The 23,030-nt window shown below is 38.0% G+C and overlaps 1 protein-coding gene across 1 annotated transcript in view; it reads right to left on the bottom strand.

The window, feature by feature from the left end:
- Positions 1 to 306: 306 nt before the first annotated feature.
- LOC103603235 (neutral alpha-glucosidase C-like) overlaps positions 307 to 23,030 on the bottom strand; it is a gene marked incomplete at its 3' end in the record, with an annotated part of 32,502 nt that continues 9,778 nt past the window's right edge. The window contains exons 5-12 of the mRNA XM_008587731.1: positions 20,640 to 20,767; positions 16,005 to 16,187; positions 10,637 to 10,703; positions 6,462 to 6,528; positions 4,715 to 4,811; positions 3,316 to 3,496; positions 2,497 to 2,650; positions 307 to 542 (exon numbers count right to left, since the gene is read on the bottom strand). Of these exons, the coding sequence (XP_008585953.1) occupies positions 307 to 542; positions 2,497 to 2,650; positions 3,316 to 3,496; positions 4,715 to 4,811; positions 6,462 to 6,528; positions 10,637 to 10,703; positions 16,005 to 16,187; positions 20,640 to 20,767 (1,113 nt within the window). The remainder of the gene's footprint in view (positions 543 to 2,496; positions 2,651 to 3,315; positions 3,497 to 4,714; positions 4,812 to 6,461; positions 6,529 to 10,636; positions 10,704 to 16,004; positions 16,188 to 20,639; positions 20,768 to 23,030) is intronic.

Consider the following 23,030-nt stretch of genomic DNA (forward strand, 5'->3'; position numbering starts at 1 on the left):
CACCAAATTTTGAGTGGGGAGCAGGGGAGTCCATCACATCATTATGGGGTGGCCATAACCAATGGGACTGAAAATGGTAGGGCCCTTCATCATTACAGGGACCTAGGCAACCAGGGCAGGGATGGATGGAGTCAGCACCTTTTCACTGTTCATTTTCTTGGTCATCACAGTTATGATTACATTTGAATGTACTATTTTTATGGCCATTTTTATCAGATGGTTCTCCTCCACTAATGTGCCAAGACAAATTTAAAAATTTTTAGGAGCTTTGTAATTAAAAGGTTCAGAAATGTTGGCTTATTTTACCTTACGTTTTTTGTTCCTAAGCAGCTCTTGCATCCTTTTGGGATTTGGGAATCTTTTTTTGTCCCAGGTGAAGTACCTCTTGCCCTCAGTGTGCTCTATGTCCAGCCACATGACATCATAAGGAATGTCATGTTCATCAAATCCTGCATCCACTGCTTTTACATCCTGCTCATCTTCATAGTTCCAGCGGCATTGGTGGTACCCCAAGGAGAAGAGAGGAGGCATGGCTTGTGTGCCTAAGTGAGGAAGACGACAACTGAATCAACCACTACAATGATCATTATTCATTTGATGAACATTTCCTGAATGTTAACAGGGTACTAAGCACTGAGCTTGATACTTAGAATATCCAGTAGAAGAAAGCATAGTCCCTGCCTTCAAGGAAGCGACAGTTTGGCTAATGAGGCAGATATAAATAAACTGCTCTGCTCTGAGGTATAACTGCTATGTTAAAAGTGTCAGCCTAGGGCCGAGCCCGTGGCGCACTCGGGAGAGTGCGGTGCTGGGAGCGCAGCAGTGCTCCCGCTGCGGGTTCGGATCCTATATAAGGATGACCGGTGCGCTCACAGCGCTCACTGGCTGAGCCTGATGTGGCCGGTCTCAAAAAGGACAAAAAAAAAAAAAAAAAAAGTGTCAGCCTATTGTTACGGGAATATAAAGAGGTTAATAAATTCCACCTGTGGTGAAGTGAGGAGTCTTAAATACTTCACAGAGGCGGTAACACTTGGTTTGGACCCCGAAGAATAAGTAGGAGTATACAAGACAGGGAAAATATGCACTCTATTCTATTTTCTATTCCCTGGGCCTAGAATGTGCATTCTAAGCCCAGGGAATAGAAAAGACACAGAGGCAGAGAAGTACATGACTGGTTTAGGGAAAAATAAATTATCTAGGGTGTTACAGTGTAGAAGAAAAGTATAACTTTAACATGCGCAGTTTGCTTCTGTACAAATGCTTGCTAAAAATGGGAAAACATAACTAATGCCATTTTAAGTAAGGCAGCTTCTAAGGGGTTAATGTAAAAGACAAGCATAATCAAGGCGGGCCCAGGCATGCTAAATTCCAGGAAGAGAGTAATCACCACCTGGTTCCAGGAACTGACCAGTTCCTTATCTAGAGGCCACCTGACCAGACCACAAGGAAGATAAACGATTGGGAAATACACTGTTCCTTATCGGGGTGCCAGCCACTAAAGCCCACCAATAAATCTAAAGGTCGCCTCAGATAACCCATAAGCAGCATACAACTCATCCTGTTGCAACAGTCTGTCAAAAAAACTGTATAAAAAGTGCTTGTGTTAAGAGCTCGGGGTCGCTTCTGTCCAGGAGACTGAGTGACCCTAGCATGCTGGAATAAACTCCTCTTGCTTGATTGCATCGGTCTCTGTCTCATGGTCTTTGTGAAGTGAGCCATCCCGATGTGTGAGATTTGTGCACGGTGCACAGGTCTTACAACAATATGAGAGACACCAGTAGAAGATAAAATGGGAGAGAGTTTGTAAAGGGCCTTGTAGTTCAGGCAGGGAATTCTGAATTTTTTCTCAAGGGAAGCCATCAAAACTTTGGCAAGATGCAACCTTAGCAGACCTATGTTTTAGAAAAATGAAGTCAGGGAGTAGTGCTGAGACCGACTTGGAGGGAAAGAGACCGAAGTCAGGAAGAACTGTCATGAAATTATTGTCGAAACATCTACGGATAACATGAAGGACTTCTGGTCAACTACTTGCATTTATCTCCTTCCCCTCCTAAAATCCAACTAAAATCAGAGTAGAGAAAAGAAAAAAATAAATAAATCCACAAAAACAAGAGAATGGGGGAGAAATAATTTTAACAAAAATTTGGGGGCCGGCCTGTGGCTCACTTGGGAGAGTGCGGTGCTGATAACACCAAGGCCACGGGTTCGGATCCTATATAGGGATGGCTGGTTGGCTCACTGGCTGTGCGTGGTGTTGACAACACCAAGCCAAGGGTTGAGATCCCCTTACCGGTCATCTTTAAAAAAAAAAAAAAAAAATTTGGAAAGTGGTAGGCAGGAGACGGGTGGTAACCATTGAGCAAAGCCAGGGGAGCTCTCACCAGAGTGCTTGTGAGGAGGATAGTGATGATGAGAAGAGCTCACCCCCACTCCTAGAACACTAGCAGACAGTGATGATACAGGGAATAGAGGAAACTGCACTTCCAATGCAAATACCTGTGAGTTGTGAGTACTGCTTGAAGATGTCAGAAGGTGTAGGTCCTGTCAGCAGAAAAACATCAATGATTCCGCTCTCTGACATCCAGTGCACATCAGCTCGAGATGTCACCTTTTGTTTAGCAGCAATTGGGCCCATCTGGGTCAGTGTATACTGGAAAAGAAATGGAATGAAAATCTGAGAAATTTCACTCTAATTTAGAACACCCATCCATATGTAAGTAACAGTCTGTTCCTCTAGTAAATACTACTGATATTCACTGATTACACTGCAAAGCCTCTGGTGGCAGAGAACTGCCACTACAAAGACAAGAGCTATGACTACACTGCACTGGTTTTGTCTCCTTTTTTTTTTTTTTTCGTTAAATTTTTATTTTGTCAATATACACTGTATATGATTATTATGGCCCATCACCGACACCTCCCTCCCTCCTCCCTCTCTCCCCTCCCCCCCAAGAATGTCCTTTCCGTTTGCTTGTTGTAACAACTTCATAAAAGTATAGTTGTTATATCTTCTTCCCCACACCCCCCTGGTTTTTTTTTGTGTGTGTATGTGGGTGAATTAATTTGTTTGTTTTTTTAGCTCCCACCAATGAGTGAGAACATGTGGAATTTCTTTTTCTCTGCCTGACTCGTTTCACTCAATATTATTCTCTCAAGGTCCATCCATGTTGTTGCAAATGGCAGTATTTCATTCGTTTTTATAGCTGAGTAGTATTCCATTGTGTAGATATACCACATACTACACAATGGTATATCTACAAAATGTGGTTTTGTCTCTTCTTTAAGCATGGCATGCAGCTATGATCCATAGCTCACCTCTACTGTGGGCTCTGTATTGATCTCCACTAGTGTTTCTGAGGCATTCAGCCAGAAAATGCCTAAGGTCCTGCCCAGTTTGTGGGCCAAAAGATAAGGCACTGAACCATAAATGCCCATTTTGTCATGTATTTTATATCCATAGACATCCAGGTTATAAAGACGGTAAGCATCTCCATCACTGAAACATAAAGATTATCATCAATTACCATCACAGATGTATAATCAATGGATAGAACAGCTCCACTCTCCTCTGCAAACACTTAGGTCCTATGCATCTTTCAAGGCTCAACTCTTACCACTTCCCAAAAGGTTTCTTAACCCAACCTGGGTGAATGTGATCCTCCTCCTTTGATTCCTTTGGCATCCCCTCATGTGACAACTGGCATGCATAATCCCATATCTTAGATATCTTTTCTAAATATCTCTTTTTTTTTAAAAGATGACCGGTAAGGGGATCTCAACCCTTGGCTTGGTGTTGTCAGCACCACACTCAGCTAGTGAGCAAACCGGCCATCCCTATATAGGATCCGAACCTGTGGCCTTGGTGTTATCAGCACCGCACTCTACCGAGTGAGCCACGGGCCGGCCTCTAAATATCTCTTTTGAGGGGAAGACTGTCTACCATGAATCTCCACAATAGCAAGTACACAATAAGTATCCACTGATGAATTTTGTGAACACTTTTCTACAGCTAAAACAAAAGGATAGTGTCCTAACAAGCTAGATAGGGAAAGAACAGAATTGAATAGGGGTGGGGAGTGCAGAGCTCAGGTTACTGTGAGAGCAGCACAGTTTCTGAGGGACTTGCTTATCTGTCAAGTAAACAGCACCTGAACCTGGCAACCCAAGCAGACCCTGTTTTTCTTTGGTTTTGTTTGTTCTTAGTCTGATGCCTCTGGCATCTATTTGTCAATAGTGTTTGCTTGAAATAATTTCCCTGAGGGAACCAAAAGTGATATGAGAGGCTACACTTGTCCATTCTCTGGCTCACTGTCCCCTTTTGGTAAAAGCCTTTTTCTAGGTCAGTAATTTTTCAAAGTGTATTCTCTCAGGGTTCCACAAAAAGGCCTTGAGGGGGTGAAAGTGAAACCCAGAGATAAAGATCTCCACTCTACTTCAACCATAGCAGCTCCGTATTTTTACCTCCTCTATATTTTTAGGTTCAGTATTATAATTTTTATAATTGTCTAATTTTTAACAAAAAATAAAATAAAAATTGAAAACCATTGCTCTGGGTGATCACTCTAGAAAGGTTCTTAAAAATCCACAAGCCATATCAAGGAGGAAAAGGCCTGGCACATATTAGCACTGGCTCAGAAATCTCACACATGTTCCTTTCAAATTTTTTTCAATCCAGAAACCAGAGCCTCCTGCAAGAATTCTTACTTTCACTTACCTAGTATTTTTAAGTTGGTGTGATTCTGCATGTTGTGGGATCCCATAGAGATGCTCAAATCCATGCAAAGAGAAATCCAAACCAATGGAGGCAGGACCTGCAGAGACCAGGATACTGACTGAGTTTTTTTTTTCTCAATAGGACAATCAATTAAGGACATTCAATTAACTATGAGCATAGCAAGATGGACTAGGGATTGAGAAACCCAAGCTTGCGCTGATCAATCAGCAAATGCTGTATATTGACTCTCTGTAAGATGTTACTGTCAGGTGTTATGGAGATACAAACATATACAAGGCAAAGTTTTGGTCACTTAGTTATGTTACTTAGCTGTGTGCTAAAGTTCTTTGTGTCCTCATTTATAGTAAATCTCATTTCTATTTGTAAAACATGGTTATATAGCTTTGGATATTTTCCTAATTAAAATTTTCCTAAAATATATTGTGTACTTCTGTGCTTAAGCAAAGGATAGTGAACACTTTCAATCTTCACTAGATGAATGACTGGGTGTCCTCCATCTGATCACTTATTCTTACTGTCAGCCTCCTGTGTGACTACCTACAGGGACTATAATGTCAAGGGCACCAGGAGGGCTTTTCTGACTCCTCAAAATACTACTTTCCTGTGATTGTAGGTATATAAACTTCTTTTAAACGAAGACAAAGTCTTTCGTTTAAAAATTGTTTTAGCAATATGGGAAAATTCAAATAACTAGGAGGCATAACACTGACTTAAATTCATGCTTAAGTTATGGGCCGGCCCGGTGGCGCACTGCTACAGTGCGCCTCTTGGGAGCGCGGTGGAGCTCCCACCGAGGGTTCGGATCCCACATGCAGACCGGTTCCCGCTCACTGGCTGAGCGAGGTGTGGGCGCGACACCGAGGGTTGCGATCCCATTGCCGGACACGAAAAAAGACAAAAAGAAAAAAAAAAAAAATTCATGCTTAAGTTAAAGTATTTGATACCAAGTGATCCTTATTTGTAGGAGTTTGTGGAAAAGGGGTGCTACAGAGAGGGTAAAAAAGATTATGACATTACAGAAAGGAGAGCCTGAGAACACACCCTACGTATAAATTTGGGGCATTCTGTCAGCCCTTATCATCATACTATGCTGTAGGTGTAGATGGCTATAGACTAGGGATTCTCAAGGAGGCAGTGTTTTGTTATCCCACAGGTTAGGGAGTAGGAAGGAAGAAAGTGAGTATTTTTCTAACCACAAAAGCCCCAAATATCAGAAAGGTATCTCCTAAAGAGACAAACTCCCCATTTCAGCGCCCCCAAAACCACATCACTAAGCCTTGAAAGAAGTGTCACATATGGGCATGTGAATGACCCATGTGAATGATGGGGAGGCCTGGAAAAGGTTGAGAACCACTGGCTTGGAATGTTGGAACTGATGAGCTCTAGAACGTGGCTTCTCATCACTTTACTTTCAAATAAGTAGAATATGGAATTTGTAGCTGTCTGATTTACTGGACAGTGCAAGCAGTGTGCTGGCCCAGCCCCTGCATGAGACCATAAGCTCCATGTAGCCTATACTTCTCTTACATTCCCCATAAAAAGCATATAATCACTATTTCTCTGTTGCAATGCATTATTAAAAGACAGGAGACCCAAATCTGAGATGTCTATTCACATTAAAGAAGTCATTTGTTTTAGGTGCGAAAGTGTAAGGGACTTTTAGAGAGAAATATTTAGCCATTTTGTTTTATGATCTGTTTTAATACTACACCAGTTTCAATTTTACCATTAGCTTTGACATCCACAAATTTTCCAAATTTCTCTTCCCACAGGCCCAGATCCTCCTGATTTTCCTGTTGGTACAAAAAGGGGAACAAATTGAGTTTATAAATTGCAACAAATGCGGTTACCACAATAGTGTATTTTATTTGGATTATTAAAAAACAAATAAGTTCATCTCTAAGAAGACTAGTTTGTGATATCACTACATTTACAAATTAAATCTGTGTTCTATATAAATGTCAATAATCATCCTTATGAACAATAGCTCACATGAATTTATTTTTTGTGCTAAAATATACATAACGTTTACCATTTTAACCATTTTTAAGTATACAGTTTAGTGGCATTAAGTACATTTACACTGTTGCATAGCTCACATGAATTTATTTTTTGTGCTAAAATATACATAACATTTACCATTTTAACCATTTTTAAGTATACAGTTTAGTGGCATTAAGTACATTTACACTGTTGTGCAACCATCATCACAATCTATCTCCAGAGTTCTTTTCATCTTGTAAATTGAAACTCTATACCCGTTGTACAATAACTACTCATTTCTCCCCCCACCCACACCCAAAACCACCACTCTATTCTCTGTCTATGAATTTGCTACTTTAGGTACTTCACATAAGTGGAATCATATGGTATTCATCCTTGTGAGACTGGCTTATTTCACTTAGGATAATGTCTTCAATTTTCACCCATTTTGTAGCATGTATCAGAATTTCCTTCCTTTTTAAGGCTAAATAATATTCCACTGTATGTATATACCCACATTTTGCTTATCCACTCATCTATTGATGGACATTTGGGTTGCTTCCACCTTTTGGCTACTGTGAATACTACTACTATGAATATGGGCTTAAAAATATGTTTGAGTCCCTGCCATCACTTTTGGGTATATACCCAGAAGTGGAATTGCTGGATCATATTGTAATTCTATGTTTAATTTTTTTGAGGAATTGTCATACCATTTGACATGACTACTTTTACATGAACCAAAATGATGTGAAAGCACTTTAAAAAATGCAGTCAAATTTTTTTCTTGGTTGGCCAGTTAGCTCGCTTGGTTAGAGTGTGGTGTTGGTAACACCAAGGTCAAGGGTTCAGATACTTGCACTGGCCAGCCACCAAAAACAAAAATTTTTTTCTTTGTAATTTTTTTTCTTTAAACATGTGAGACAAACATTTAGAATCAAATAACTTAGACCTGTTTTGAGAGAGCCTAAGCAGAGATTTATTTTTGCCGAGACAAGCACTTTTTCCCCTCACCTAATTAGCCAAACTACTGGCTATATCTTGTGCTGGTTTGTGAAGTCAAGTCAACTGAAATGGCAGTAACTATTCAAGTCCATAATCTTCTGATCTAGAGCTGTAAACTTTCTCAGCTTTAAAATATCTCCTTTTCTTTAGTGGATGAAAAAGTTTTTTAAAAATTGTGTGTGAAATGCGTATTTCTTTAAAATGAGCTCTTTGCCCATGTTAAAGGTTAATGTACTTGTTTCTTCATAATTTAAGGTTCTATAAAGTGAGCCTACACATTTTTTTATTCTACCTGAATCCTTAATGTAGGAGTTACTATCCTGAGGTCCACTGATAGGCTTTAGAGCCTGTGAATTCCCTCAAACAGTATGAAATTTAAAAAACTTTTTACAGAAATGGTTCATAGCTTTCATCAAATTTTTGCAAAGGTGTCTGTGACTCTGAATCACCACCTAAGCTATCTAATTTGCCATCTCCCAAAAGCTGATTTAACACACTATCACAAAACTGTGTAAGGCTATGCCTTAGTTGCCCTTATCTTCTCTATTTGGAAATGGAAAAAATATTCTCCCATGCTCATCAATATGGGTCAGTTCTCAAGAGGAAGAAGCATTTGTCTTCATTGCACTGAAAATATTTTTTACCATCCCATGTGGCCATAGCTAAAAGAAGACTTTTGGAGTGTCCATTCTTCATAAGTCAGCCAAAATAATCTTTTAAAAACAGAAACAAGAACATGTATCTCTGCTACTTAAAACCTTTTCATAACTTTCCTTGCTCTTAGGATAAACTCAAAAAGGTTAATATGGCTTAGAAGAAAGTAAGCTCCATGATAAATAGGGAACTTAGATTTGTTCAATGATATATCACCAATTCCTTGAACAATGCCTGGCATATAGGAGGTATCCAACAAACATTTATTGAATAAAATGTTAAGAGAGATAACAGGCATAGAAATAGAAATACCACATATTCTTACTCATATGTGGAAGCTAAAAAAGTTGATCTCATAGAAGTAGAGAGTAGAATAGTAGTTACTAGAAACTAGAAACAAGAGGAGAGGAATGGGGAGAGGGTGGTCAGTAGATACAAAATTGTAGAGAGATAGGAAGAATAAGATCTAGTGTTCTGTAGCAATATAGGGAGACTACAGTCAAAAACAAAGTACTGTGAATCTTTGAATAGCTAATAGAGATGATGTTGAATGTTTCCCAACACAAAGAGGTGACAAATGTTTGAGGTGTTGAATATACTGAGTACCCTGATATGATCATTGAACACGGTATGAATGTACCCAAATATATCATACTCCATAAATATATATGATTATCATATTCCAATTAAGAAAAATAAATTAAAAAGAAAAAAAGAATTATTACAAGTCTCTTCACAGAACTGCCCCTGCCTATGTCTCTATCTTGTTACATACCACACTTTCCTTTTTCTTTTTTTTTTTTTTTCCTTTTTTTGTCTTTTTTCGTGTCCGGCAACGGATCGCAACCCTCAGTGTCGTGCCCGTACCGGACTGGACCGGCAACGGGATCGCAACCCTCGGTGTTGCAATATAACACTATAAAAATGAGTTCACAAAAATGAACATTAATGATTTCTTATAAAAATATAGATGTATTTAAATTTTCTTGTCAACCCTTCTAAAATACCTTTATCAATTTTCTAATATAAATGTAATACATGCTCACAATATTTCAACAAAACATAAGTAAACAAGTAAAACATAGCTCCCTTCAATCAGTTACCCTAGTACACAGTAACATAATGTACAGTTTTTCAGAATGATTGTGGTTATTTATTCTTCCACCCTTAGTTGTATTTGAGTATTGATTTCCCCACATTATTAACAACACTAGACTTTATCAATGTTTTGAGTCTTTGCCAATCTAAAATTTTAGGAAAGATAACACATTTTAATTTGTATTTCTATGATCCCAATGGAGTAGACTACATTTTTACACACTTACTGATACCTCTATTTATTCCTCTGTGAATTATTTATTCTTACTCATTATAAATTAATCTTTGTCTTCAGTATAAAACACAGCACGTATAGTAAGAGTAAGAGTATATAATGTATATGCAGAGCTTAAAGAATAATACTAAAGTGAACAACCATGAACCCACCACTGAGCTAAAGCAACGGAAGTGACTTGTTCCTTTGGAGTTTCTATGCTCCTCTCTTAAATGCATCTGCCTCCTTCCCCACACATCAAAGGTACCCTCTTTACTCAATTTCGTGTTAATCATTCCCTTGGTTTTTTTATAGTATTTCCACATACATATGAATACCCAAATACTATATTATTTGGTTTTGCCTTTATTTTTTTTATTTTTTTATTTTTTTTGTCTTTTGTCTTTTTCCGTGTCCGGCAACAGATCGCAACCCTCAGTGTTGCCCCCGCACCGGACCGGGGACCGGCAACGGGACCGCAACCCTCGGTGTCGCCCCCGCGCCTCGCTCAGCCAGTGAGCGGGAACCAGTCTGTACGTGGGATCCGAACCCTTGGGCGGGAGCGCCGCCGCGCTTCCCAAGCGGCGCACTTATCCAGTGCACCACCAGGCCGGCCCGGTTTTGCCTTTAAAAAAAACTTTTTATGTAAATAAAAGTATACTATATATATTCTTTTGTGATGTGTTTTTCACTCAACATTAAATTTTTGACAATTATATATTAATATGCATTGCTGCAGTTAATATCACCCATTTTTATTTTCTCATTGTTCTTTTTCTTATTGATTTGTAAGAACTCTTTCTGTATTGTGCATGTTAATTTTGACTCTTATAATGCCAAAAATTTCTCTAGTATGTTGCCTTACAATTTTTTTAAATTAATAAACTTTATTTTTTAGAGCACTTTTAGGTTCACAGCATAAGTGAAAGGAACACCTCCATCCCCACATATGCACAATCTCCTCTACTATTGACATCCTGCACCACACTGGTATACTCGTTAAATCTGACAAACCTACATGGACACATCATTATCAACCAAAGTCCATAGTTTATATTAGGGTTCATTCTTACTGTTGTATATTCTATGGGTTTGGACAAATGTATAATGACATTTATCCACTGTTGCAGTATCATAAAGAGTAGTTCCACTACTCTAAAGTGCTCTGTATTCTGTCTATTCATCCCTCTCTCTCCCTGAATCCTGGCCACCACTAATCTTTTCACTATCCCCAGGGTTTTGCCTTTTCTAGAATGTCATATAGTTGGAATCATATAGCACCTGGCCCTTTCAGATTGCCTTCTGTTACTTAGTAATATATACTTAGCTTCCTTTATGTTTTTTAATGGCTTGACAACTCATTCCTCTTCAGTGCTGATGGATAATATTCCTTCTAGATGTACCACAGCTTATTTGTCCATTCAGCTACTAACAGACATTTCTCGGTTGTTTCCATACTTTGGCAATTACAAATAAAACTGCTATAAACATCCATGTGCAGGTTTTTGTGAAGACATAAGCTTTCAATTCATTTGGATAAATACCAAGGAGTATGACTGCTGGATTGTATAGCAAGAATATGTTGATGTGATATTACTATATTTACATATTGGCTTTCATCCGTGGTTCCTGGCTCATGTTACTCTGTGACCTCTCCTGCCCTCTTTTCATCTGCTCCTTTTACTCCTCCAGACAGGAAATTCACAGATTTACCTTAGCTGACTGTAGGTCATAAGACCCTCATTTCAGGAGGAGTCCCACCCTATGCCCAGGAGGAAGGAATGCTACACAGAGAGGTCAAGAGCCTGTAAAGAACAGGCTTTGTTGGGTTTCCCCAGTCTGTTAGTGTAAGAGCATACCCTTTTTGTCCAATTACATTTCTACATGGTTGTCCATGCTTCAATCATACCTACATAATGAAGTTCCCTTAAAAACCCAAGAGCACAGCGATTGGACACTTCTGGACAGCTAAACTCATGCATGTGCTGGGAGGGTGGCATGCCCCAACTCCACTGGAACAGAAGCTCCTGTGCTTGGGACCCTTCTAGACCTCACCCCAGGTATCCCTTCATCTGGCTGTTTCTTTGTATCCCTAAAAATATACTTTGTAATAAACCAGTAAACATCGGTAAGTGTTTCTCTGAGTTCTGTGGGCCACTCTAATAAAGTAATCGAACCTACAAAGGGGGTTGTGGGAACCCTGATTTATAGCTCATTGGTCAGAAACTCCAGAGGCCTGGGCTTACAACTGGCATCTGAAGGCACGGGCAGTCTTGGGGACTTAGCCCTCAGCCTGTGGGTTCTCCAGGTAGAGAGCATCAGAGTTCAATTGGAGGACACCCAGCTGGTGTCTGCTGAAGAACTGCTGGCTGATTTGCCAGTGGGGAGAAATTTCCACACATTTGGTCACAGAAGTCGGAGGTCTGTATTCTCTGTTGATTGTTGCTGAGTAATAGTATGGTAAAACCAGTGTTTTTCTCTATTTATTCTTACAATTTAGTTTTGTAGGAAACTGCCAAAAATGCCTACCAAGATAGCTGCACCATTCTTCATTCCCATCAGTAATGAATGAGAGTTCTTGTTGTTCCACATCCTCTGCAGCATTTGGTGTTGTCAGTGTTTTGGATTTTGGCCATTCATTTGGATTTTGGTGTGTAGTGGAATATCATTGTTTCAATTTACAATTCCCTAATGACATGTGATATTGAGTATCTTTTCATATCCTCGCTTGCCATCTGCAGATCTTCTCTGATGAGGTGTCTATTATGATTTTTGCCCATTTCTTAAGAGGGTATTTTGTTTTCTTACTGTTGAGTTTTAAGAGTTCTTAATATATTTTGGGTAACAGTCCTTCATGAGATGTGTCTTTTACAAATATCTTCTCCCAGCCTGTGGCTCATCTTCTCATTCTCTTGACACTGTCTTTCACAGAGAGGTTTTAAATTTTAATGGAGTCAAGTATCAATTATTTCTTTCATGGATCATTCCTTTGGTGTTATATTTTAAAAAATCACCATAATACCCAAGGTCATCCAGGTTTTCTCCTACGTTATCTTCTAGGAGTTTCATAGTTTTGTTTTTTACGTTTAGATCTCTGATCCATTTTGAGATAATTTTTGTGAAGATAACTTTTTTGCATGTAATGTCTAGTTGTTTCAGCACCATTTGTGGAAAAGACTATCTGCTCCATTATGTTGCCTTTGCTCCTTTGTCAGAGATCAATTGACTATATGTATGTGGGTCTATTTCTGGGCTCTCTTTTCTGTTTCACTGATGTATTTGTCTGTTCTTTCACTAATACCACACTGTCTTGATTACTGTAGATTTATAGTAAGTCTTGATGTTGGGTAGTGTCAGTTCTGTGACTTTTTTCTTCTCTATCAACAATGAGTTGGCTATTCTGGGTCTTTTATCTTTCCATACAACTTTAGAATAGATTTGTCAAAATCCACAAAATAACTTGCTGAGATTTTGATCGAGATTACATTAATTCTACAGATCAAGTTGGGAAGAACTGATATCTTGACAATATTGGGCCTTCCTATCCACGAACATGGAGTATCTCTCCATTTATATGATTCTTCTTGGAAATCTTTCATCAGAATTTATAGTTCCACTCATATAGAACTGTACATATTTTGTTAGATTTATACCTTAGTATTTCATTTTTGGGTGCTAATGTAAATGGTAATGTGTTTTCTTAATTTCAAATTCCACTTGTTTATTACTAGTATATAGGAAAGCAATTGACTTTTGTACATTAACCTTGATTATAGCAAGGTTGCAGGATACGAGGTTAATGCACATAGACAATCATTTCACCTGTCAAAAAAGACAGTTTTGTTTCTTCTTTCTCAAACTGTATACCATTTCCCCCCTTTTTCTTGTTTTACTGCATTAACTAGGCCTTCTGGTATGATATTGAAAAGTAGTGGTGAGAGGTGAAATCTTTGCCTCCTTACTGAGATAAGCAGAAAAGCTTTGCAATTCTCACCATTAAGTATGATGTTAGTTGTAGGTTTTTTGCAAATGTTCTTTATGAAGTTAAGAATGTTCTCATCTATTCCTAGTTTGTTGAGAGTTTTTATTATAAATGGGCATTGGATTCTGTCACATGCTTTTACTGTATCTATTGATATGATCATGTAATTTTTCTTTGCTTGTTGATGTGTTGAATTACATTAATTGATTTTTGAATGTTGAACCAGCTTTATATACCTGGGATAAATCCCACTTGGTCATATTGCATAATTCTTTTTATACATTTTTGGATTCAATTTGCTAATATTTTGTTGAGAATTTTTGCATCTATGTTCATGAGAGATTATTAGTATGCAGGGTTTTAAATTTTTTTTGTAGTGTCTTTGTCTGGTTTTGGGATTAGGGTAATGCTGGCCTCATAAAATGAGTAAGGAAGTATTCCTTCTGCTTCTATCTTATGGAAGAGATTGCAGAGCATTGTTATAATTTCTTCCTTAAATGCTTTATAGAATCCACCAGTGAACCCATCTGGGCCTGGTGCTTTCTGTTTTGGAAGGTTATCAATTATTGATTTAATTTATTTAATAGATATAGACTTATTCAGATTGTCTATTTTCTTCTTGTGTGAGTTTTGGCAGAGTGTGTCTTTCAAGGAATCAGTGTATTTCATCTAGGTTAGCAAATTTGTGGGCATGGAGTTGTTGATAATATACCATTATTTTCCTTGTAAGGTCCATGGGATCTGTAGTGATGCCCCCTCTTTTATTTCTGATACGTATTTCATCTAGGTTAGCAAATTTGTGGGCATGGAGTTGTTGATAATATTCCATTATTTTCCTTGTAAGGTCCATGGGATCTGTAGTGATGCCCCCTCTTTTATTTCTGATATTAGTGATTTGTGTCTTCTCTCTTTTTTTTCCTAGTTAGCCTGACTAGAGGCTTATTGATATTACTCATCTTTTCAAAGAACTAGCTTTTGGTTTTATATTCTCTATTGATTTCCTGTCTTCCATTTCATTGATTTCTGCTCTAATTTTTAATATTTCTTTTATTCTTCTTACTTTAAATTTAATTTGCTCTTTTTCCAGTTTCCTAAGGTGGAAACTTAGACAACTAATTTTAGATATTTCTTCTTTTCTAATATATACACTCAATGCTATAAACTTCCCTCTAAATACTGCTTTCACTGCATCTCACAAATTTTGATAAGTGGTATTTTCATTTTCATTTAGTTCAAAATACTTTAAAATTTCCCTTAAGATTTCTTCTTTGATCCATGTGCTATTTAGAAATGTATTGTTTAATCACCAAGTATTTTGGAATTTTCCAGCTTTCTGTTATTGAGTTCTAGTTTAGTTCCATTGTGGTCTGAGAGCAGACATTGTTTGATTTCTATTAAGTCTGTTAATTTTATGGTTTAATTATGGTTTTAATTATGGTTTTAGGGACCATAATGTGGTCTGTCTTATGAACATTTCATGTGAGCTGAAGAAGAACATGTAATCTGCTGCTGCTGAACTAGTCTATACATGTCAATTATATTCAGTTGACTGATGGTTCTGTTGAGTTCAACTATGTCCTTAATGATTTCTGCTTTCTGGATCTGTCCATTTCTGACACAGGGGTGTTAAAGTCTCTAACTATGACAGTGAATTCATATATTTCTCCTTGCAGTTTTATCAGTTTTTGCCTCATGTATTTTGATGCTCTGTTCTTAGGCACATATTCATTAGGATTGCTATGTCTCCTTGGAGACAGTGTAGGCAAATCAGTCAATTTTGTGATAAGAAAATAAGATATTTTTAATATTAAAATTTTAAAATAGAAATAAGTTGAAACCCAGAAAAAATCACTATGTGGGAATAATAAATGTTGAATGCTTTCTGCAAATGATACAATATGTTCATTATTATGATAAAAATAGAAAGAATTACAGACTGGTTTGTAACAATATTACAGCTTTAAAACAATATTGGCAAAAATAGAAGAAGAATCTCTTCTTTACCATCACCTTCCAATTCATGTGACCCCACACAAACAGCTTTGATCAAGTGGACAGTCCCAGAAAACTTCTGCGTAACTATTCAAGTCAAGGGAGATTCAGGTAAGGGAGTAAAATGAAATTCTGAAGACATGTTAGTTCACATTTTTGAACTTTTCACTTTTATAAAGACTATATTTACCTGCATAGATGAAAAGATGGAATTTCTGAGAACAGTACTACAGCTAATAAGGCATATCAATTTTCTATGATAATATGTTACCTGCTTAGGCATCTAGAATTCACAATCAGGTTTTCCTAAGGTCTTTATGTGTCATAATGTGCAAAAATACCTTTGTTTGTGAGGAATCTGTAGGTGCTCAAAGTATAACTGGCCCAGGGAATTTATGCTCATCACAACCTCTTTCTCAGACACCAACTCTACTTTGAATGGGTTTGAAGTGATACAGCACTTCAGATCTCCTTTTCCATGTGCCAATACCAGACTTCCTGTATCCCCTGAGCATGAAATCAGCCTACAAAACAAAACAGGAAGAGAATAAAAAATTGCTATAGGTTTACATGGCTCAATGCAATTTGTAATTCAAAGTAATTAGCAAATCAATATTTGTGTGACATAGCATAGATAAGGCAGTACAGAACTGTCATTGAGATCATGGGTTTTGGTGACAGAGAGCTTCAATTGAATATAACTCCACCACACACTAGATGTATAACTTCAGGTAAGTTAATCAATCTTTCTAGGTCTCAGTGTCCTTATCTGTAATTTATAAAAGCAATAACAAATAGAGTTTCTGAAGAGAATTAAATGAGATAATGCATGTAAAGCACTTGGCACAGTGCCTGAAATATAATAAACACTCAAATGCTAGCTAGCATCATCATCATTATTACCTTGGTTTGGAAAGTCTAGTTACATCGGTGCGCAGAATCTAAACATTGTTTTGTTTTGTTTTGCTTTGTTTTTCTCATTCCATCAATATACTCAGAAACTATGGAAATAACAGGTGCGCAGAATCTAAACATTGTTTTGTTTTGCTTTGTTTTTCTCATTCCATCAATATACTCAGAAACTATGGAAATAACACAGATTGAGTCCACATTAAGATAGAGCCAGGTCAGTTTTTTTATTTACCTATTTATCTTCTTACTCTCATTAGCCTCCAATTCCACAGGTAGACAGGATGTTTAGGATCCTCAGGAATTATGTAAGCTCTTTAAATCCCTCAAATGTCTAAATATTTCCCCTTACGCATTGATAGTCACCTGGTAAATGGTCACAGGACTCTTTAGGGAAGCTTAGCAGGGATGGTTTATTTTCTTTTTATGTCCTTTCAGTCCATCTCCATGGATTCTAGGCCTTGCCTTCAAGCAAGATGCTCAGGATCTAGAAACCAACTCTGTCTGGAGTTGCTTGAGAGGCTGTGCCTCACTGTTCATTAAACTTAGAGTTCTTTTGATTATTCCATCAAGTAGGACTTTAGTCCATCTATTTAAGTCTAATGGATCCCATGAAAAAAACTGTTCACTATTCTGAGAGTTAAATCATTTTGAGTACCACATGGGCCCTACTGCATGTAATGGAATTATGTCCACCTTATCTCCGACAACTAAAATGCTGCTATTTTCCCTCTGCTCCTGGAGTCTCATCGTCTCTACTGAAATCAGAGAGCCCATTTTCATGGCATCAATACCCACCATTATATCCAGCCCACAAAAGAAGCATATTCACTAAAATGCTTTTCAAGTGTTCCCTCACCAATGTATTTCTCAATGAAGGGGGTATCTTCTGGATCCTCTTGGGAAACAGAGTTGGGGGCTAGATGGGCTGGTTGTATATGACAAATTCACTTCAACATCTTTATCTCCCTAAGTCTGTGGATTGTTTCTTCTACACTGTAACAAGGAATTCCTGGTATCTCAGCTTCATTCAGCAGAATCCACAGCTGAGTTTAGACTATAGTTAACCAACCAAGAAAATAGAACCACTCTCAGCTTCCCAAGCTAGCATATCAAATCCACTTGTTTTGGTACATGCACCTGTGTCATAAATTTAGCCTGATCTAAAATTATGTTCCTTCATTCAGGTCTAGGAATCCCGCAGAAATTATTTTTATGCATATTTCCCAGGGTTTTGCCATTATAAAATCTTATAATTCTTTACACATGTTAGCCTTCTCCTCCTGGGTTTTGACTGTAATTGGCTCTCTGAGCATGTTGAGATCTGAATTGGACAGTGGGTCTGGAGGCAGTGAAGGATGGTAGGGGTGAGGCACAAGGATCATTGGAATCCCCTGGCAAGGTATGTCTTAGATGAGGTCCATACAGAGTGTTCAAGCAAGGCAGGATCAGCTTTATTGGACAGAGTAAGAGCTGCTTCAGCTGGAATGGGAGGCTCAGGGGAATTTTGAGATTTGGGTATTTAGAATTACCCAAATCTTCCCAAATGTTGCTATTCAATTTTGAGGGGTCCTACCTTTTCCCAATTAATGCCCTAAATTTACAGACCTGATAAGTCTGTAAATTCAACTTATAGTCTTTTTTTTTTTTTTTTTTTTTTCATCTAGACACTGATTATTAATTTATCTCTGACTCTAAGTAAAATTACGTTAGTCTTCTGAGAATACCCTTAATTAAACGTGAGTCAGTCTAAATGTATAAATTATGGTAGGCACGGGAGTTTGGCTAGTGTATTAGATCTCTGGAGCCCTGCTGCTAATCTGAGTGAGTAAATTAAGTAGCTTTCCTTCTACTTGCTCCTAAAGTCTGGCTAATAAACTGCTTTCTTTTTGAGAAGAAAAACAGAGGTCAAAGTTTTGCCTCTCTCCATTAATAAGTGCTGATGAGTCAAATAGTGGATAAAGAAAAAACAGAATGGGTAACATAGAAAATGAGTAAACTTATCCCCAAATATATGAATACTAACTCTGCAAATGATTGTAGCAGAAAAAATAGGAATTAAATATAAATTTCACTACTCAAGGTATGATAAAAGAACATTCTGAATATCAAAATCAACTCAAAGTGTATTAAAGACTTAAACTTAAGATCTGAAACTATAAAACTACTAGAAAAAAACATGGGGCTAACACTCCAAGACACTGGTATGGGCAAAAATTTTATGGAGAAGACTTCTAAAGCATAGGCAACAAAAGCAGAAATAGACAAATGGGAATACATCAAATTAAGAAGCTTCTGCACAGCAAAAGAAACAATCAACAGAGAGAAGAGACAACAAGCAGAATGGGAGAAAATATTTGCAACTATTCATCTGACAAGGGATTAACATCCAGAATACACAAAGAACTTAAACAACTCAACAGCAAAAAGCCCAAAAAATCCAATTTAAAAATGGGCAAATGACTTGAATAGACACTTCTGAAAAGAAGACATACAAATGGCTGACAGGTATATGAAAAAATTCTCAACATTACTAATCATCAGAGAAATGCAAATCAAAACCACAATGAAATATCATCTCACCCCAGTTAGAATGGCTATTATCAAAAAGACAAAAAGTAACAAATGGTGGCAAAGATGTGAAAAAAGGGTAACTTGTACACCATTGGTGAAAATATAAATCTGTACAGCTATTATGGAAAACTGTATGGAGGTTCCTCAACAAACTAAAAATAGAACTACCATATGATCCAGCAATGCCACTGCTTAATATTTATCCAAAGGAAAGGAAATTATCATACCAGAGAGATATCCGCACCCCATGTTTACTGAAGCACTATTCACAATAGCCAAGATATGGAACCAACCTAGGTGTCCAGTGACAGATGAATGGATAAAGAAAATGTGGTATATATACACCATGGACTATTATACAGCCATGAAAAAGAATGGAACGTTGTCATTTGCAGCATGAGTGAGCCTGGAAGGCATTATGTTAAGTGAAACAGGTCAGGCACAGAAACATAAATACTGCATGTTCTCACTTATATGTAGTAGCTAAAAAAGAAGCTGAACTTTTAGAAACAGAGAGTAGAATTGTGGTTATTATAGGCTGGGAAGAGGAGGCAGGCAGAGAGACAGGAAAAGGTTGGTTAATGGACACAATTACAGCTGGATAGGAAAAATAAGTTCTTTTTTTTTTTTTTTTCTAAAAGATGACCGGTAAGGGGATCTTAACCCTTGACTTGGTGTTGTCAGCACCACGCTCAGGCAGTGAGCGAACCGGCCATCCCTATATGGGATCCGAACCCGTGGCCTTGGTGTTATCAGCACCGCACTCTACCGAGTGAGCCACAGGCCGGCCCCGGAAAAATAAGTTCTTTTTTTTTTTTTTTCTAAAAGATGACCGGTAAGGGGATCTTAACCCTTGACTTGGTGTTGTCAGCACCACGCTCAGGCAGTGAGCGAACCGGCCATCCCTATATGGGATCCGAACCCGTGGCCTTGGTGTTATCAGCACCGCACTCTACCGAGTGAGCCACAGGCCGGCCCCGGAAAAATAAGTTCTTTTTTTTTTTTTTTCTAAAAGATGACCGGTAAGGGGATCTTAACCCTTGACTTGGTGTTGTCAGCACCACGCTCAGGCAGTGAGCGAACCGGCCATCCCTATATGGGATCCGAACCCGTGGCCTTGGTGTTATCAGCACCGCACTCTACCGAGTGAGCCACAGGCCGGCCCCAGAAAAATAAGTTCTAATGGTGTCCAGTAGTGCTAGGAAATCTATAATTAACAATAATTATATAATGTGTTCTCAAATGGATAGGAGAGGAGCTCAAATGTTCTCATCACAAAGAAATGATAAATTTTTACAATGAATATGCTAACTACCCTGATTTGACTATCACACATTGTGTATGTATATGTATATATATATAAATATAATATTGTACCCCATAAATATGTATGACCGACACATTTCAATAAAAAAATGCCTTTATAGTAAAATAATAAAAAAAATAAAGACAGCATATTGAGCATATCTAAGATACCTTATTCCTTGGCTTACCTTACAGTACTTGGTTTGCTTGTGAGGACATCGGGAACTTCATACCTGGGTTTCAGGGGGGTCTCTTCATTGATTTTAAGCCTGAAAATGTTTCCCTCTATACCATAAATTTCAGCCAGGAGAGGAACCTGGAAACAGATACATGAGATTGGATTCAAAAGTGATGGTCAATTCTACACCAATTACAATAATCAGAAAAGTATTTGTTTAAATTATGATAGGCCAGGCAAATTGGAGAAAAATGGCAATAATAAAAAGAAAAATCTCCTTAATCTATGTATGTACTTGCTTGGCTATACCGGTGGTAGCTACAAAAAATACCTTCTTTGGAGTCTATGGCTAGGGAAACATGTAATTGTCCAAACACAAATCTTTAGAGTGTAAGGGGTCTCCATTAATAATTACACCAGATGACAGGCATAAACTGAAACCAGCCTTGGAAAATTGGGACATATGGCTACTGTATCCATGATAAACTACAGATACATTTGCAGTCAGTGTTTGGATGTTAAAACTAGAGTAACTAGACACCATCTGAGTGAAAGATGAAGGGTAGCAGGCCACAGAAGAGAAAAGAACAGAGAGTAAAATGATGACCGTTGGAGTTCTCTAGTGGTGGATGAAATGTGGCTTGCTGCACTAAAATCAAGGGACTTCTACAGCTAGGAATAAGGCCTGGGGAAGTTTTTGAAGAAGTTGGGGAATTTAGATAATATTCTGCCTACAATGGGAGATGGAAGCAACATAAAACTATGAATACAGAATTTGAAAAATAAAACACAAAACAACTTTATACTCCAAGAGAATAGAAATGGCTGATTACAAAATGAGGCATCCAGATCAGAGAAACATTTTAAGACAGTGGTTTTCAACTGGTGTGCCATGCCACACTGGTATATTGCAAGTTCTTCATGAAGTGTGATGCCAAATTTGTTTACAACTGGGAACCTATATTGTTACTATTAGTTTGTTAAATGAAGGACAAACTAAGTAGACTGTACAATATAATACAGAATAGGTACAATGTGGAACAAGTAAGAGATAGGAAGTACAGAGAATATCAAGCCAGCATGAAAAAAATATTACTGGAACTTTAGTTCTTGAGAATGTAAGAGAGCAATCAGGGCACTTAAACAGCGACATGATACTGAAAAGGGAGCAGGTAAATAGTGCTGTGACTGTGGATGCTTTTATAGACACTCTGAAACAGGGTTATGATGTAGTAGTGATCATACTGAAATTATTGCTTACATGTTTAATATTCTTTTGTATATGTGAGTTACTTCAAGTGTGCCACCAGTATTCTAACATTTGAAAATATGTCCAAGTACAAATCAAGCTGGAATCCTATTAGATTATGTGTTCTCTCTTTAATTAGACATACACTTCCATTGCTCTCTCAAATTCAGTTCAACTAATACTTATTTGGCATCTAATATTGCCATGACTAAACTCTTGGAATTTAAAGGAGACAAAAGATACAAATTTAACATTAAGCATTCTAGGGTAAGTGCTAAGATAGAAGGACAAGAATATTGTTGTGGCAGAACAAGGAGGAGAATTTTTTTTTTTTTCCTTTTTTTGTCTCTTTTTTACTGACTGGTAACGGGATCGCAACCCTCAGTGTCGTGCCCGTACCGGGGACCAGCAACGGGATCGCAACCCTTTTTTTGTCTCTTTTTTACTGACTGGTAACGGGATCGCAACCCTCAGTGTCGCGCCCGCACCGCGCTCAGCCAGTGAGCGGGAACCGGTCTCCACATGGGATCTGAACCCTCGGCAGGAGCGCTGCCACGCTCCCAAGCGACGCACTCTCCAGTGCGCCACCGGGCCAGCCCAAGGAGGAGAATATTAATGATGACTCTCAAGTGAGGGGTTCTGGGATGTCTCTCTGGAGGAGGGACTTAAGAGGGCCTTCAGGGATTAGGACTTTGGATAGGCAAAAAATGGGCAGGAACATCCTAAGCACAAGACACATAGGTTGTCTGCCTGTCTATGACTAACAAACTGTGTCTAGGTAGGCACTCAGAAATCCTCCCATTTTTAGTAAAATAGCTTTCTCAAAAAAAATTTTTTTAAACCAAATGCTGGTCTGTATGTTCTGTTCTTGAGGCTGCAGCCCAAGAATCTTAATTATATGAGAAGAGTTAGCAATAACCCTGCTTTCACCATAATGACCTTATGTGCAAATCAGAGTTAAAGCTCCATTTTAATTTTAACTTAATTTAGCAAGCAAATGTTTCCGATAGGGTGGCCCTTTTCAAGGTCGATATCCAGGTTGATTCTTATCTCTTATTATCACCAACATACCATTTATGTTTCAGGCACATAATTTCCTTAGACCCTAGTATGCATCTGCTCCTATGAGCTAGCTCATACTATTTTTTTTTC

The sequence above is a fragment of the Galeopterus variegatus genome, unplaced genomic scaffold (genome assembly GCF_000696425.1).
Source record: "Galeopterus variegatus unplaced genomic scaffold, G_variegatus-3.0.2 Scaffold119, whole genome shotgun sequence".
Lineage (NCBI taxonomy): Eukaryota > Metazoa > Chordata > Mammalia > Dermoptera > Cynocephalidae > Galeopterus > Galeopterus variegatus.